Genomic DNA, 19834 nt, shown 5'->3' with positions numbered 1-19834 from the left:
CACAAACTCGTACTCATAAATTATGCTGTCTAGACATGGGCCCTATGTCCAAACTGCAGGCAAAACCCTCATATGTATAGATGTGTAATTCTACTTAGCCTCCCCGAGGTACTGAGATAATACTATTAATGCCAGTTAAGTTAGGTTCAGGAGTTATTTCTGAAAGCATAATAAATCTTAGCAATCAAAGTATTAAGAATGACTTCCTTGGTTCACCCTGGTATAGGATAATAACAAAGTGCCTCACATCTCTATTCTATATAAATCTGCCTTAGCTCACTCAAATAAGTTAGGGGTCTCAAAGTGATACCATAAAACTAATATCTTAGTTACTCTCAGGTAAGTAATTAAGTGTTTATACGTATGAGTGGAGATCAAGCGCCTGTGTTCCTATATCTTTATATAAAAAAAGAACAAAGATACTACTCCCTATGTAACACTCAGTTGAGTAACATAACATTTCAGTAGGATATTTAAGCATATGTAACTGACATTAATCGCAGCAAGCTAATATGTAGGCAAAAAAAGAGTTTGATAGATGCCATATCTGGAACTCATGGTGCTCAAAATATAGTAACTCAGTACAATTCAATGCTACGTGACAGGCTCTAAGCCCACATTCTTATAACAATTGCACAGCAAATATCATATCGTAGAGCCTTCTTATAGGGTTATATAGTTATATGGCACATATAAATATATCTTAGGTTTAACCAACAAAACAAAATTATGTCCCACAGAGGACAGTATGAATGAATATAGTTCAATCCATGCAGAACCAAGGGAGTAAACACATTCATAAAATCAGCATCCAGGAAAAAATAAACAGCAAACTGCACATATATAATATCTGGTAAACTACTAATACACTTATCCTGCTTCGTAATAATGCAAATTTATAGTAGGGCCAGGTTTGAGGCCGTCATGCTTGCAGTGTTTGCAGAGTTGAGATACCCTTAAAAGCACATGGTATATCATAGTCAGATTAAGTTCTTGAGGCAAAAGATTTGGGAGCTGAGTAGACAACGCCTGAGTCTGCCTGAAATGTAGGCGCCATGGTGTCACATCCTCTGTCCCCCTGTTCAGGCACCGTAACATCCTTGTCCAGAGGTGATTGCCGTTCCGGGTAAGAGAGGAAAGATAAAAGGCATATTTTGAGACTCTGAAAGTGCCGGTCAATGAGCTGCTGGGTACGTTGCTCCCAGGCCTCTAGTGCCTCCATAGTAAGATTGTGTATGGGGCGCAATCCACAAGTAGTTAGATTATAGAATAAACTGCCAGAGCGCTTAGCCGCCACCCTTATTCTGCTCTTATTTATGTGGTCTAAAAGCTGCTATGCAATCCGTGAAGGGATCATGTTGTGATCACCTGGAGTTGTGACGATAAAGAATTGCAATGTAATAAGGGCCTAATCGGCAAGATGGCGATGCTCACCGCATGGAATTCACAAGTAGCTCAGGTCTCTGTGTATCTTAGGAGCGATGCCTCTCTCTATGTTTCAGTATCGGATATATGTGCGTGTAGTCTTGAGTCTTTTAGTAGGGAATCTAAGTTGAAAATATTATATTATTTCCCATTATTTAGGTCTCCAAGCTCGGAGCTCCACACAAGCACGTCTGTCCACCTTGGCAGTTAGCTCCGCCCCCCCTTGTTGTAATACTTTTAACATGTTTGTAACATTTTTTTATTTTTTGTAACTTAGCTTTTTTTATTTTTTGTACTTTAGTTAGTTTATGTAATTGTATTTAATTGTAGTTATTTGTAGGTAGTTTATTTAATTAATTTAATGATAGTGTAGTATTAGGTTTAATTGTAACTTAGGTTAGGATTTATTTTACAGGTAATTTTGTATTTCTTTTAGCTAGGTAGTTATTAAATAGTTAATAACTATTTAATAGCTATTGTACCTAGTTAAAATAAATTGAAAGGTACCTGTAAAATAAAAATAAATCCTAAGATAGCTAGAATATAATTATTATTTATATTGTAGCTATATTAGGGTTTATTTTATAGGTAAGTATTTAGTTTTAAATAGGATTCATTTAGTTAATAAGATAAATATTATTTTGATTTATTTAATTAATATTTAAGTTAGGGGGGCGTTAGGGTTAGGGTTAGACTTAGGTTTAGGGGTTAATAATTTTATTACAGTGGCGGCGGCGTAGTGGGGGGCAGGATAGGGGTTAATAAATTTATTATAGGGGCGACGGTGTAGGGGAGGCAGATTAGGGGTTAATAGGTTTAATATAGGTTGCGGCGGGTTCAGGGAGCGGCGGTTTAGGGGTTAAACTATTTATTTAGTTGCGGACAGGTGCGGGATCAGCAGGATAGGGGTTAATAACTTTATAATAGAGGGCGACGGTGTAGGGGGGGCAGGATAGTGGTTACTAGGTATACTGTAGGTGGCAGCGGTGTCCGGGAGCGGCGGTTTAGGGGTTAATACATTTATAAGAGTTGTGGCAGGGTCTAGGAGCGGCGGTTTAGGGGTTAATACATTTATGAGACTTGCGGCGGGGTCTAGGAGCGGCGGTTTAGGGGTTAGTAACTTTATTTAGTTGCGGGGGGCTCCGGGGGCGCCGGTATAGGGGTTAGAGCAGTGTAGTTTAGTGTGAGTGCTTAGTGACAGGCTAGCAATAAAGCTGGGAAAAAGCCGAAGAGCAGCGAGATCGGATGAGTGATAACTGTCCCAGTCCGCTGCTCATCGCCCCGCGGCTTTTTGACAGCTTTATTTGATAACTTAGGCGTATTTTTTAAGGTCCGCGGCGGCGATGTGAGGCGAGCTTAGGCGGGCGTATTGGGCCGGCGAAGCCAGAAAAGTAGACGGCTTGATAACTACCCCCCTATGTCTCTTTATATGTTGAGAAATGTGGTGATGATATGAAATACACTCATTAATGTTATACCTGCAATAAAATAGAATAATTGTCCTAATAATAGACAATCCCGGTAGTAAGAAATAATGTTAATTATAGCATCTTTATTTACCGTAATGCATTGATAATATGTAAAAACATGTATTTGAAAAATGATGTAGCCCATTGTAGATATAGAAAAGTTTTTCCTTAATGGTTATAAGCATATATGAACGTTAAACACAGTAACTGGACTCAAGGACTGTATAACATCTATGCCCTTTTCCAAAATGGCAACAGAGAATTCCGGATATCCGCTTTAAGATCAAGTACTGGTATAAAGGACCACACGGACATGCGCACATCATTTCCTTGAAAAAGCTTACATAGCGAAACGATCGTCGGAACTTTTAACTCTCTTGTGCGTCTCTACACTTGCTCTTGCACCGGAAGGAGGAGCTACTCCAATCTGTGGTCAGGTTGGATGGTTTAGCGGTTAAATTTCTGCTGCCCAAATCCGCTTGCATCCTTCAGTGGAGTTTGCTTTTGTGAGCAATAATAAGCATTTACTGCTCTATTAACCTCTGTGATAGGTATTATGTTAAGCATTTGTGACGCTTTTATTGTATTTTAATAAATTCTTTTATACTACTTTGCCGTGAGAGTACTGTTTACCCACCAGTATAAAGTGGGTGTGCGCATTTCCTTGAGCTTGGGCATAAGCTCTAATCCATGTGAGTAGTCATTTGGCCACAAGTTTGGTATATATTCTGGATATTGTTACAGAATCACACTATGTTGCAATTTCTTTCTCTTTTCTCTGAGAGATTCTAAGGATACAAAGAAACAGAAGATTCTCAGCAAGAATACGCATATCCTTATATGAACTTAAATTTTGTTTTACACATTCTATTTATGTTGCTTTTTTTGATTCTTTTTGAGTCATCACATTTATTTCACTTTGATTTTATTTTGTGATGTTTCGTATTTTTATGTTATACATCTAGGTTATAGACTTTTCCTTACGGATTTGAGACAGGCTCTCCAAATCAAAGCCAAAGTGACCACTTGTCCTGTACAATATGACAAATGTGACATCATTGTTGATCTCCAATTTATGAATGTGACGGACATCCTCAACCCAATCGTTGAAATGCTCAGATCTCAGCAATTTGAACAGCCAATTAGAATCTATTTCAGCTGGTGATGAGAATATGCCAACATGTTCCCTCCCTGTTAATAGTAACAGACAATAAGATAATTAAGCACACAGCAAAATCATTTTTGGAGACTTAAAAATATACAGGTATCAAACAGTTATCACATTTAAATAAAATATATGGACTTATATCTAAAGTTGGTATGTGGGGGACAAGACCTGCACATGAGATATAATGTACAGACTTCCAAAATGCTCTAAAAATCCTAATAAGAGCAATGCAACAAAGTTATGATATGTGAGCAATCACAAACCAACCGTAGGCACAAATATGGCAAGGAATAATTATATAAGAAGTCATTGCAAGTCATAGCATGCAGCAGGGACAGTATTGACCCTAGTTTCCATTGATATGGTAATATTTTAAAAATTGGGGATACAAACATTTATCTCCATTAAAGTCTATAGACAATGACTATGTTACCACCAGTTTTCAAACTTTACCACCTCAATGGAAACTAGGCCTTGGAGTGAGTTGGAATAGGGCATGTGTACATGTGTGTGTATGCGTGTATGTGACTGTGTGTGCATATCACCCAACATTTCAAATACCAAAGAGAGACACTTTTTTCCAGGTTACCTGAGCTTTGCTGCAGCCCCCACGGCTACTACTATACACACACTTACATACTTACACACTCATACAAACACATACCTACACACACTTACATACCTACACACTCATACATTCACATACCTACACACACTTACATACCTACACACTCATACATACACATACCTACACACACTTACATACCTACACACTCATACAAACACATACCTACACACACTTACATACCTACACACTCATACATTCACATACCTACACACACTTACATACCTACACACTCATACATACACATACCTACACACACTTACATACCTACACACTCATACATACACACACCTACACACATTTACATACCTACACACTCATACATACACATACCTACACACACTTACATATCTACACACTCATACATAAACATACCTACACACCCTTACATACCTACACACTCATACAAACACATACCTACACACACTTACATACCTACACAATCATACAAACACATACCTACACACATTCACATACCTACACACTCATACAAACACATACTTAAACACATATATATACTTACACACTCATACAAACACATACCTACACACTCATACAAACACATACCTACACACATATACATACCTACACACTCATACATACACATAGCTACACATACAAACACATACCTGCACACTCATACATACACATAACTGCACTCACCTACATACCTACACACTAATGCAAGCACATACCTACACACACTTACATACCTATACACTCATACAAACACATACCTACACATTCATACAAACACATTCCTACACACACTTACATACCTACACACTCATACAAACACATACCTATACACACTTACATACCTACACACTACTACATACAAATATCTGCACACACATACGTACACACGCTTGCATACCTACACACTCATACATCCTCCTACACACATTTACATACTTACACACTCATACATACACATACCTACTCACACTTACATACCTACACACTGACTCATAAAAATGCATACCTACACATATTTACATACCTACACACTCATACAAACACATACCTACACACATTGACATACCTACACACTCATACATATGCAAAACTACACACAATTACATACCTACACACTCATAAAAATACATACCTGCACACATTTACAAACCTACACAATCATACAAACACATACTTAAACACATATACATACTTACACCCTCATACAAACACATACCTACACACTCATATAAACACATACCTACACACTAATACATAGCTACACACTCATACATACACATACCTACACACATTTACATACCTACACACCCATACAAACACATACCTTCCCACACTTACATAGCTACACACTCATACAAACACATACCTACACACACTTACATACCCACACATTCATACATACACATACCTACACACGCTTACATACCTACACACTCATACAAACACATATCTACCCACGCTTACATACCTACACAGTCATACAAACACACACCTACACACACTTACATACCTACACAATCATACAAACACATACCTACACACATTTACATACCTACACACATTTACATACCTACATACTGATACAAACACATACCTACACACACCAACATACCTACACACTCATGCATACACATACCTACACACATTTACATACCTACACATTCATACAAACACATACCTACACGCACTTACATTACCTACACATTCATACATACACATACTTACACACATTTACATACCTACATACTTATACATACACATACCTACACACATTTACATACCTACACACTCATACAAACACATACCTACACACTTTTACATACCTACACACTCATACAAACACATAACTACACACACTTAAATACCTACACACTCATACAAACACATACATACATTTACATACATACACACTCATACAAACACTTACCTACACACACTTACATACCTAGAGTCATACAAACACATACCTACACACACTAACATACCTACACACACTAAAATACCTACACACTCATACATACACATACCTACACACACTTACATACCTACATAGTCATACAACATACCTATGCATATATACATACCTACACACCCATACATACACATACCTACACACATTTACATACCTAGAGTCATACAAATACAAACCTACACACATGTACATACCTACACACTCATAAATACACATACCTACACACACTAACATACCTACACACTCATACATACACATACCAACACACACTTACATACCTACACACTCATACAAACACTTACCTACACACACTAACATACCTACACACTCATACACATACCTACACACACTTACATACCTACATAGTCATACAACATACCTATACATATATACATACCTACACACTCATACATACACATACCTACACACATTTACATACCTACACACTCATACAAACACTTACCTACACACACTTACATACCTAGAGTCATACAAATACAAACCTACACACATTTACACACCTACACACTCATACATACACATACCTACACACACTAACATACCTACACACTCATACATACACATACCAACACACACTTACATACCTACATAGTCATACAAACACATACCTACACACACTTACATACCTACACAATCATACAAACATATATCTACACACACTTGCATACCTACATACTCATACAAACACATACCTATACACACTTACATACCTACACACTCATACAAACACATACCTACACACACTTACATACCTACACACTCATACATACACGTACCTACACACACTTACATACCTACAGAGTAATACAAACACATACCTACACACATTAACATACCTACACATATCTAGACACACTTACATGTCTACACACTCATACATACACATACTACACACATGTACATACCTACAAACTCATACAAACACATACCTACACACACTTACCTGCCTACAGTGTCATACAAACACATACCTACACACACTTACATACCTACACACTCATACAAACACATACCTACTCACACTTACAAACCTACACACTCATACAAACACATACCTACACACACTTACATACTTACACACTCATACATACGCAAACTTACACACATTTACATACCTACACACTCATACAAACACATACCTACACACACTTGCATACATACACACACTTACATACCTACACACTGATACATACACATACCTACATACTCATACAAACACATACCTACACACACTTACCTGCCTACAGTGTCATACAAACACATACCTACACACACTTACATACCTACACACTCATACAAACACATACCTACACACACTTACAAACCTACACAATCATACATACACATACCTACACACACTTACATACCTACACACTCATACATACACATACCTACACACACTTACATACCTACACACTCATGCAAACACATACCTACACACTCATGCATACACATACCTACACACACTTACATACACATACCTACACACACTTACATACCTACAGACTCATACAAACAAATATCTACCTACACACTCATAAAAACACATATCTACAGACATCCCAACCTGCAAAAATTCATTTCTGGGAGGTACCCCCTCCCCCCCAAAAAAAATAATTACAAAGTGAGTCATCAGCTCCCAGGTGTTTACAGGATGCCCATTGACTCAACTGACAAGTTGGGATGTCTGCACATACATATGTATATTACACAACACACAGGGTCTAGGACTTTTATGCTAATTACACATCTCTTACATACTAAGTGAATCAACAAATTACTAAACAAAAATTAACCTAAGCATCTTTTATAACATTACCCACTTAACACAATTGTGCCTATATAAAAACATATTTGCACTGTATAATAATGCCTTTTATTTTAGTTAGATATCCTATTTCACATGTATTTTGTTAAATTCAGGAACATAGTTTGGGGGACTTTGAGAGCACTTCCACATTATGAGGTTACATCTAACAATATAAATTCAGTGCATAGACAGTAAATGTACCGCCGCAAAAATTGTGTTTCTACCTGTATATATATATATATATATATATATATATATATATATATATATATATATATATATATATATAATCCACTGGTGCTCATAAATATAATTGTCTATCCTCTCTCTGTCATAACCACTGGTCCTGGTTACAATTACATTATGTATAGTCATGGCATGCTTATTTCCACGCAGCCGCTAAAAAGAGCTACCAAGCCAGTATTACCAGACTGATGGAGTCAATCAGCAGAAAACAATAAACAGCACATCCAATGGGAAACCAGAAAACTCGTCTCAAGGGTAACAAAACAGACTTATTATTAATACTGAATGACAAACTCTAAGGCCAATCATACAAGGAGGGTCTGTGCCACTGATCAATAGGATTTCTGAATATCCGGGCCGGGCTGCAGTATATGAGTAAGTGGGTGTGATCCTGCAGCCACTCTGCCAATAGGTGCCCAGTGTGTAAAAGCAAGTACCGCCCCCAGACAGGCCGAGCAGTTTCCGGGATATTATGTTTAGTTTGCAGGTGTCAGGAAGACACAATTTCAATGCGGGAGACTCCCGGAACTTCCGTGAGAGTTGGGATGTCTGTATCTACCCATGCTTACTGTGATGTATAGGCTGTTGCTAGTTATAGCTGATATAATTCCTTGTTTGGTTCCCCACTTCCTGCTACTTCCTAGTTAGTTCCACACTTCCTGTTTCCTGTTGTTGAAAATGTTCCTGAGGTAAAAAAGGCTGCTGAAGCAAACAATGTGTAATGAAGCAGCAATATGAGAGACCTGTTGCATCTTGATAAATAAAGTGAGTACTTGTTCACACAGAATTTATGTGGCTGTTATATACATGTCAGAGCTGTAAGGCAGGTACTGCATGTATTGGCACTCTATGGATAGCAGAGAGATTTAAATTCTATAAGCGTAGGCAAGAGGCTGGTGAATCAGTTTCTGCATATGCCATTGCATTACGTAAACTTGCAAGCACCTGTTCTTTTGGGGACTACCTGCCCACTGCATTGCGAGACCAGTTTGTTATGGGCATTGCAAGTGAAACAGTGTTAAAGAAGCTACTCACAGAAGAAGATATAACATTTAAAAGGGCTATGGACATTGCAAGCATTATAGAACAAGCCTCTAAAGATGCTGATGTGTTGCACAACAGATTAAACAAAACAGGGGAAGCAGAGCTGGAAGTTTTTTATTTAGACTCTAGATCACGTTATAGAGAAGCACAGAGTAAAATACAGGTAAAGAGATATTTAAAGCAGGAACAATCACATTACAAATGCTATCACTGTGCAGCTGCTACACATGATGCAACTGCTTGCTGATTCAAGGATGCCAAGTGCCGTGCTTGTGGTAAAATGGGCCACCTACAAAGAGTCTGTAGATCCACAACAGAGAGAGGCAGTAATCGCCTGAGGAACAAAGCAAAGAATACGTATAGAGTACAACTACAGGAGTCTTCTGAGGATTCAGATGAACAATTTCCTATACAGAATTTAAAAATATATAAGATGGACTCTAATCTTGCTGCATTAACAGTTTAGGTTCTTATGAATGGCAAATAACTATCTATGGATTTAGATACAGGTGCTGCTGTATCTGTGATTACTTTAGCAGACTGGAAACACCTTAACATACAGAGGCCAATAAAGCAAACAACAGTGAGACTGCAGACATACTCTAAAGAGCTGTTAGTACCAGTGGGGTGTGTGACAATCACAGTTATGTTGAACAAATGTAATAAAGAACTACCAATATATATCTTAGAGCATGGGGGTTGGATTTGTGGGGACTTCCGCATGGCTCTTAACACACAACTTGCAATAGATAAGTATCCGTTTCCCAGGATAGATTATATTTTTTCATCACTGGCAGGTGGCAAGCAATTCACCAAAATAGATTTGAAAAATGCATATCTGCAGCTACCTGTACACCCGGATTCTCGACCACTGCTCACCATTAATACTCCCCGGGGCTTTTCAGGTATAATCATATGGTTTTTGGCATTGCACTTGCACCAGCTGTCTGGCAGTGTATGATGGATGAGCTCTTGGCTGGAATTCCTGGGACACAGTGCCTGTTAGATGACATGCTGGTGACAGGCAGATCAGAGGAAGAACACAAGCAAAATGTAGAGGCAGTCTTGCAAAGACTTATGGAATATGGATTGAAGGTGAATTTGGAAAAATGCTAATTCATGCAGGATCACCTTGAATTTTGTGCTCATGTAATTGACAAACATGGACTGCATACCACAGATGAGAAAGTCAAGGCCTTGCAGGATGTTCTAACTCCACAAAATGTGACACAACTGAGATCCTATTTTGGTCTGTTAAATTACTACAATCGTTTTTTGCCCAATTTAGCTCATGTGATTTACCCTTTACATCGTCTTCTGGAGAGCAAACATCCATGACACTGGACAGTAGAATGTGAGACAGCTTTCAGTAAGTCAAAAGAACTAGTCAGTAGTTCACGTCTTCTAGTACATTACGACTTGAAAAAAACACTTTCCATTGCTTGTGACGCTTCACCTTATGGACTGGGGGCCGTTCTGTCTCATTCCATGGCTGATGGAACAGACAGGCCAGTGGCTTTTGCCTCCAGATTACTCACAGCTGCAGAGAAAAACTACACTCAGATAGATAAAGAGGCTCTAGCAATCATATGGGCAGTAAAAAATGTAATCTTTATATATATCCAATACATCTCAAGTCATTTCAAAACAGGGCTCTGGAGTTATCACTTCAGGGTGGCTGTTTGGTCTGGGGAGAAAGGGTTTTTATTCCTTTTGTGTTACAACAACAGATTCTTGAAATTCTTCATGAATGTCATCCTGGCATAGTCTGCATGAAACAGAAAGCAAGGGGTCATGTGTAATGGACAACCTTCAATGAGGATATTGCCCATTATGTTTCAGCTTGCACTGGATGTGCCCAAGCACAGCGTGATGTTCCACATGGGTCAGTACAACCATGGAGCTGGCCTCTATCACCATGGCAGATAATCCACATATATTATGCTGGACCAGTGGAAAATAAAATGTATTTGATTGTGGTAGACACACATTCTAAATGGATCTTGTATCCCTACTAGAGGAGAATGAAAATACAAATGTAGACCCCAATGAATGGCAAAAGAAACTAGTGAAAAAATCAACCTATATGCCCCAAATTTCTCAATTCCCAGAGATAGATACTTATCAAAAAGTGGTAACCAGAGATATTCTCAAACTTCGAGATGGGAAAATTAAAAACATAAGTGAACGAGAATCACAAGCATTAAGAGAAATACAAAAATGGGAGGATGTGGTAATTAAGGCATCAGACAAGGGAGGAAATGTGGTAATCTGGCCCACTGACTTATACTTAATTGAAGCCAAAAAACAACTAGGGGATAAGAATTGTTACAAACCCCTATGGGGTAACCCTACACAAGAATTCCTAGCAAGCTATAATACTCTAGTTGAAGGAGCCAAGAAAGATGAATTATTAGATACTCGAGAGTATAAATTCCTCAGCGTTACAAATCCAAAAGTAGCAACATTGTATTTACTACCGAAAGTACACAAGAATCGGAAGCTACCACCAGGCAGACCAATTGTATCTGGGATTGGGAGCCTATGTGAACAGGCTTCAAGATACATTGATCTTAGATTAAGGGATATAGTACTTTCACTTCCCTCCTATACTAGAGACACTATGGACATTCTAAACAAAATTGAAGGAATGGTCCTTGAATCTGACACTTGGTTTGCCACATGCGATGTGGAATCACTATACACATCCATAGAACATAAGTGGGGGTGTCATGCTGTAAGATACTTTTTGGAAATGGAGAAAAGTGCAAATACGTTTAAAAATGAGTTTATATTAAGACTATTAAAGTTTGTTCTGAGCCATAACTACTTTGTCTTCAATGATAAAATCTTTCTCCAAATGCATGGTACAGCCATGGGCACAGCATGCGCTCCCACATACGCAAACATATATCTTGGTTGGTGGGAGCGTGAACACGTATTTGGAGAAAAGATGTAACAGTATACAGCTAACATCTGGCTCAGATATATAGATGACATCTTCATACTATGGAAAGGTGAAGAATCACTATTTAAACAGTTCATAAATGAACTTAACTGTAATGATCTTAATTTGAGACTGACATGTGAAATCAGCTACACAGAAGTGACCTTCCTGGATTTAACAATTTCAAGAGATATGTTTGGACAAGTACAATCTAGTCTACATAGAAAGGAAACAGCTACAAATTCTATATTGTCTTTTGATAGTGCACACCACCCATCCACTAAAAAAGCCATCCCGTATGGAGAGTTCCTAAGAATACGTTGAAACTGCTCGAATATTGATATATTTAAGTATGAATCACAGGAGCTGAAAAAAAGATTGAAAAACAGGGGTTACCCGAATAGTATTCTTAAAAAAGCCTATCATAAGGCACTCCATATTGATAGGAATGACCTACTATTCCCCAAACAAAAACAAACTAAAGACACAAGAATCAGATTTGTTGGCACTTACAATACAGCCCACAGAGAAATAACTACAATATTGAACAAATATGCTCATATATTGCAAATTGATGAAGATCTGGCGAAAAATGTGGGACAAACAATTGCAATCAGTTGAAGGAGAGCACCGACGATTAGAGATAAAGTTATGAAGAGCCATTTCATAAAGAAATCAAACTGTAGAAAGGATGGCCTGACAGGCACATACCCTTGTGGTACTTGCAAATTTTGCATCTACATGACTAATGTCAAGGAAGTACCCATTTTCACTGGAGGAAAAAAGAAAATCAACAGACTATTTAACTGTAGAACATACAACATAATTTATTGTTTAGAATGCAGCTGCAAGAAAAAGTACATTGGAATGTCCACCAGAGAATTCAGGAAGAGATTTGGTGAACATTTGGGGAATATAAAAAATGCTAAAAAAGACCTTGAAAGGGGCAAAAAATCTCACATCAGTTGCAAAGCATTTCATGGACCATCATAATAGTAAACCTGAACTTAAATGTTGGATACTACAGAAACTAACACTGGGCATCAGAGGTGGTAATATAGAGAATACCCTATTGAAAGCAGAATCCAGATGGATTTTCTGGTTGCAAAGAATGACACCCAATGGACTCAATGAAATGATAACATACAGTGCTTTCCTACAGTAACTGATATTTCACAGGACATACAAAGACATAGATATCCATCATCTATGGTAAACAGTCCCCTCCAATAAACATGTTTTATACACACTGTAGACCAGTTATGGGTAACGGACGAAAATGAACACACAAACGAGTGGATATATGCTTGTCTGATTGAATCCTTTCCTCCCTATATAGTCCCATAATAAGTCATATACATTGTTAAATGCCAAAATAAGATCTTGAAAAGGACAAAACCTCACATTAGTTGCAAAGCATTTCATGAATCATCATAATAATAAATATGAACTTAGATACTGGATTTTACAGAAACTAACGCTGGACATCAGGGGTGGTAATATAGAGAACACTTTATTGAAAGCAGGATCCAGATGAACTCCCTGGTTGCTAAGTATGACATCAAATTGACTTAATGAAATGAACACATACAGTGCCTTCCTACATGAAGTGAAATATTACGGGACATACAAAGACATAGATATTCTTCATCTATGGTAAATAGTCCCCTCCAACAAACATGTTATGTATACACTATAGACCAGGTATAAGTAACGGACATAAATGAACACACAAATGGGTGGATATATATCTGTTCGATTGGATCCTCTCTCTTCTATACAGTTTCATACACTGTCATACATATATTGACTCAGCTCATCCAAATATCACTTTGAGTTTTGAAATCAATAGTATTTGTTACATCATATTCAATAAAATGGGATACTGATCTTATCGTACCTCTTAAAGCGTATCATGATGCACAAATCTTTCAAAAAAACACATTTTATTAGATTTCCCCTATTATTGGGGACAAGACGATAAAGAATTTACCCACAACAATTTTCTTGATACAACAAATGGACAGATTATATAACTGAGCGTACAACACAGACCTTACAGCTAAGTGAATATATGATTCCCTGAATAGGTCTGCATTTACATCACAGCCCATGTCTTTTTGGTGCAGAGTGATTCAGAGTATAATATTTTTAACGTCTATCTACGTAACCCTTATTGTTGTTTCTTATAAAATAATTTTGCAAAATAATGAAAAGAATTATTATACAATCCATTTGGACATGATATGCATTACTGATTCCCAGATCTGACACGTGTATCTTGCTCTCTGTCTATAATATACATTGAGAAACCGGAATGTAAACACACAAAGGAAATCTATTGGTTTTTAGGACCATACACCCCCCTATCCCTCCACTTTCTATTGGTCTAAATAACGATGACGAAAATCTGTCATCTTGACACTACCTTTGTTAGGGTGATGCTGATAGGTTAATACTGACTCAAACAAATGCAATCAGCCACAGGATTGGTCGATGATCCTTTAAATACCTTGTGTGGCGGTCGGGCTGGACACCTCTGAAAAAGCAGTTGCGAAACGCGCGTCAGGCGTTCCCACTGCTCCTCTCTGACAGCCTGCTTATTTAGCTTAATCTGTTGGCCTTTAAGGCAAATACTACCATAGACTTTAGTTTAAATTGTGGTTATTACTTATATTGTTGGCTTATCAGCTCTAGTTGTAAAGGGGGTAATCGTAGCTATATATAATACTCTAAACGTAATCTCAGCTGTTACTTTTGGCTATATCTGCAAGTGGTTTATTCACCTCTGATTGAAACATAGCGTTAATTGATAATATCTTTACTTTAACATATTGAATTAGTAAGCATACTCTATACGGACTGTCAGCCTAATATTAAATACTGACATAGCAGGATCAGACACTTTATATAAAACTCGTGATATATTCACTCAAAAGAACCATGCATTAACCGGTATGCTTTCTCAACCTAATAAGTACTGATACAGCAGCGTCAGATACGCTATATAGAAACTGTGATATATTCACTTAAAAACACTAGGCACTTATTGATACGCTTTTTAATCTCAATACAGATCCCAATCAACATTTATGGGATATGATGTTTGTGCTATAGTTAAAGTGGACAACTGATCCATATATATATATATATATATATATATATATATATAATCTACGTACTTTACGGAGCTACAGCCTTTTAATTTAATTGATATTTAACTACTATTAAGTCTGTGGTTAAAACACTTATTGTAAAGAGCTGTATAAACCAGGCCTTTATGACACAGACTGATCACTGTGTCATATCAGAGAGGAGTTTTGTGTGTCAATCGTCACTATGACACAATTTTATTTGAACTAATTTTAGTAGTGGATTTTTCCACTCTCTTTTTTAGATATTATGTTTACATAAAAGTTACGTTTTAAATCACTACATAATAGACCACACAAGTGTACATAGAATTGTTTTTTTCTCCAACAAGTGTGCCATATTATGCCTCTCTTTTTCTGTCCCTTCTTCCTTTGAATATTGTGATACACATTCTAAATGGCCAGAGGTTTTTATCATATAACATACTACTGCAGAAGCTACAGTTGCTGCCTTAAAGAAACAGTTTGCAACGTTTGGCCTTCCCAGAGAGCTTGTTTCAGATAATAGACCCCAGTTTGTTTCTAGGCAATTTCAAGTTTTGCTCAAAGAAAATGGTATTTGTCATCATCGAACAGCACCATATTATCCTGCCACTAATGGTCAAGCAGAACGTTTTGTGTAAACGCTTAAAGGTTTTCTCAAAAGCTTAAAAGCAAAGGGAAAGAGACCTGAACAACATATACCTGTGTTCCTCCAGCAGTATAGAAATACACCTCATCCAACCACTGGACAACCTCCAGCATGCCTTATGTTAGGTTGAGTGCTTAGAACAAAATTGGACCTATTTAAACCTTAGATTAGACATAGGGGCCAAATTATCAGGCTCGCCGGAAACAGAAGTTATGAAGCAGTGGTCTAAAGACCGCTGCTTCATAACCTGTCCGCCTGCTCTGAGGCGGCAGACAGAAATCTCCAGAAATCAACCCGATCGAATATGATTGGGTTGATTGACATGCCCTGCTAGCGGCCTATTGGCCGTGAATCTGCAGGGAGTGGCATTGCACCAGCAGTTCACAAGAATTGCTGGTGCAATGATAAATGCAGAGAGCGTATGCTGTTGGCATTTATCGATGTGCAGCGGACATGATTAGCTATATTGGATCATGTCTGCTCGCAGCATCATAAATAGGCCCCATAGAGTCATCCAGCAACAAATGAAGATGCAAGGTGGAAAAGCAGGTTATTGTTACCAGACAGGGGATTCTGTTTGGATGCGTGTATTATATCAGGACAATTTTGAATAAGATATGAAGCATATGTTATTCATAAACATAACAATATCAATAAGGTCTGATATCGGAGAAGAGTGGACAAGGTAGAGAGAGTAGGAATGGAATAGGGTAGAGGGTAGGGGGATAAAAAGGGGAAGGCTGATATCATGCAAAAGTTAAGTTTTAGTCGGTAGCCGTAACGTTAAGTGTCCATGTAGTGTCAAATCTTGCTTCCCAGTCTGCCCAAATGAGTTCAAAAAGGTCTGACTTGTCTAATGTATAGAATATACTTTTGTCCATTGTATAGATATATGCCATTAAGTTTAGGATCATGGGCCAGCTTGGAGGAGAAATGTTTTTCCAGGATTTGGCAATAGCTACCTTGATTGCAATTAAGAGAGAAATACATAACTATGATTGGTGTTTAGGGAGAGTGTGGGTCCCAATATGAAGGAGGGTGCTGGCAGGGGTGTTAGGGAGGGTTATACCTATTCTGGGCAATACTCAGAGGCATGTATTCCACAAGGGTTTAAGTTTGGGGCATTCCCACCAAATATGCATTGTATCCCCAATGTGCCTGCAGTTACGCCAGCACATGGGGGAGGTGGAACTATACATTTTGACTAATCTTGTAGGAATGTGTTCAAATGTCATGTATTGCGGTATTGAGGTCTTGTGTCCTATTTCTTCTAATGTACTGAAATGGGGTTGTGGAGGGGAGGTCCTAAGGTCTGATACAGATTGCACCCCCAATTGTGTCCACTTCTAGGCATGAGACTCTGGAAAACCCGTTAGTAGTCCAGTGAGAGAGGTAATTGGTGAGGGGTGTGGGTCTATGTGAGGGTAATATCTGATTGTATCCCTCATTGCAAGGCACTCGCAAATTATAGGGTTGGTAATTTCTAAAGTTTGTCGCCAATGAGGGGGGATTCAGATTAAGTCTGGTAGGTGAATGTGGTGTGGTAGAGAGGCATGTTCGATAACTTTCCATTTGCTAGGGGATTTCATTGCCCCCCCATTGTGATACATGTGTTAACATTGGTCCCTCATAATAATGGAAATAGAGGGTGAGGCTATTCCACCCTGATATACAAGATTCTGCAGAATTTTGTGAGCCACCTAGGAGGTTTCTGCTGCCAAATGTATTTAGTAAATTCACTCTGGAATTGGTGGAGCAAATGTCTGGGAATTCTAACTGGAAGGCATCTGAAGAGAGGTTATTTTAGGTAAGAAGGATATTTTAAGAGCTGTTAGTCTTCCTATCCAAGAAATGTTTGTGTAGTTCCAACTATCTTTTAAAGTACATAATTTAGATAGGAGGGGAAGATAATTATCTTTGATTATCTGTGATATATTGTTTGAGATCTTAACTCCCAAGTGTGTAACAACATTATTGACCCAATTTACCTGATGTTCGGATTTAAGGTGTTGAACTTGGTTTTGGGGAATACCCCATGTAAAAATGTCAGTTTTTGATAAGTTCAATTTGTAAAAGGACATGGTAAAAAATAACACGTATTCCTCATACACAGTGCTTAAATTATCACAGGTATGATAGCCTGTTATGGTGCACACCCTTAATTAATCAATTTATATAGCACTATAAGAAAAGAAAAAAAGCCTCACTCTAATATTAGGCCTTTAAAAAGACAGGGAATACAGCACTCTATATTTATATAAAGCACATATTTATTGTTAACAAACCAAGCAAATATTGGTAAATCTGAACAAATATACATATATATATATATATATATACAAAGTATCAAGTACTCACACCTTGCATTCATTCAACATACATACTGAAACACACTATGCATCAGCATTGAAATCTATACCTAGTCACAAAAAAATCTTATGTGGCCACAATGACTAGGAAATAACAGCGCTGTTACTTTAAGAAAAAATATTTGCAAAGATGATGAAAAACTGCAAATTTCCAAAAAGTAATAATATAGTAGTGTCAAATAGTAACTTTATGTTGATGAAGTTAAAATAGGTTTCCAAGCATTTATGTCAGGAAAAGCATTAGGCCTAGATTTAGAGTTCTGCGTTAGCCGTCAAAACCAGCGTTAGAGGCTCCTAACGCTGGTTTTTACCGCCCGCTGGTATTTAGAGTCAGTCAGGAAAGGGTCTAACGCTCACTTTGCAGCCGCGACTTTTCCATACCGCAGATCCCCCTACGCCATTTGCGTATCCTATCTTTTCAATGGGATCTTTCTAACGCCGGTATTTAGAGTCTTGGCTGAAGTGAGCGTTAGACCCTCTACCGACAACACTCCAGCCGCAGAAAAAAGTCAGTAGTTAAGAGCTTTTTGGGCTAACGCCGGTTCATAAAGCTCTTAACTACTGTGCTCTACAGTACACTAACACCCATAAACTACCTATGTACCCCTAAACCGAGGTCCCCCCACATCGCCGCAACTGTATTAAAATTTTTTAACCCCTAATCTGCCGACCACACACCGCCGCCACCTACATTATCCCTATGAACCCCTAATCTGCTGCCCCTAACACCGCCGACCCCTATATTATATTTATTAACCCCTAATCTGCCCCCCACAACGTCGCCGCCAGCTACCTACAATAATTAACCCCTAATCTGCTGAGCGGACCTCACCGCTACTATCATAAAGTTATTAACCCCTAATCCGCCTCACTCCCGCCTCAATAACCCTATAAGAAATAGTATTAACCCCAAATCTGCCCTCCCTAACATCGCTGACACCTAACTTCAATTATTAACCCCTAATCTGCCGACCGG

The 19834-nt window shown here is 38.1% G+C and overlaps 1 protein-coding gene across 1 annotated transcript in view; it reads right to left on the bottom strand.

Moving 5' to 3' along the window:
- Positions 1 to 19834, bottom strand: part of LOC128641918 (uncharacterized) — a 448428-nt gene that overhangs the window by 299182 nt on the left and 129412 nt on the right. The window contains exon 6 of the mRNA XM_053694507.1: positions 3879 to 4085. Coding sequence (XP_053550482.1) covers positions 3879 to 4085 — 207 coding nt within the window. The remainder of the gene's footprint in view (positions 1 to 3878; positions 4086 to 19834) is intronic.

This window comes from Bombina bombina, chromosome 11 (assembly GCF_027579735.1).
Source record: "Bombina bombina isolate aBomBom1 chromosome 11, aBomBom1.pri, whole genome shotgun sequence".
Taxonomy (NCBI): domain Eukaryota; kingdom Metazoa; phylum Chordata; class Amphibia; order Anura; family Bombinatoridae; genus Bombina; species Bombina bombina.
This window is presented reverse-complemented; position numbering and strand designations above follow the sequence as displayed.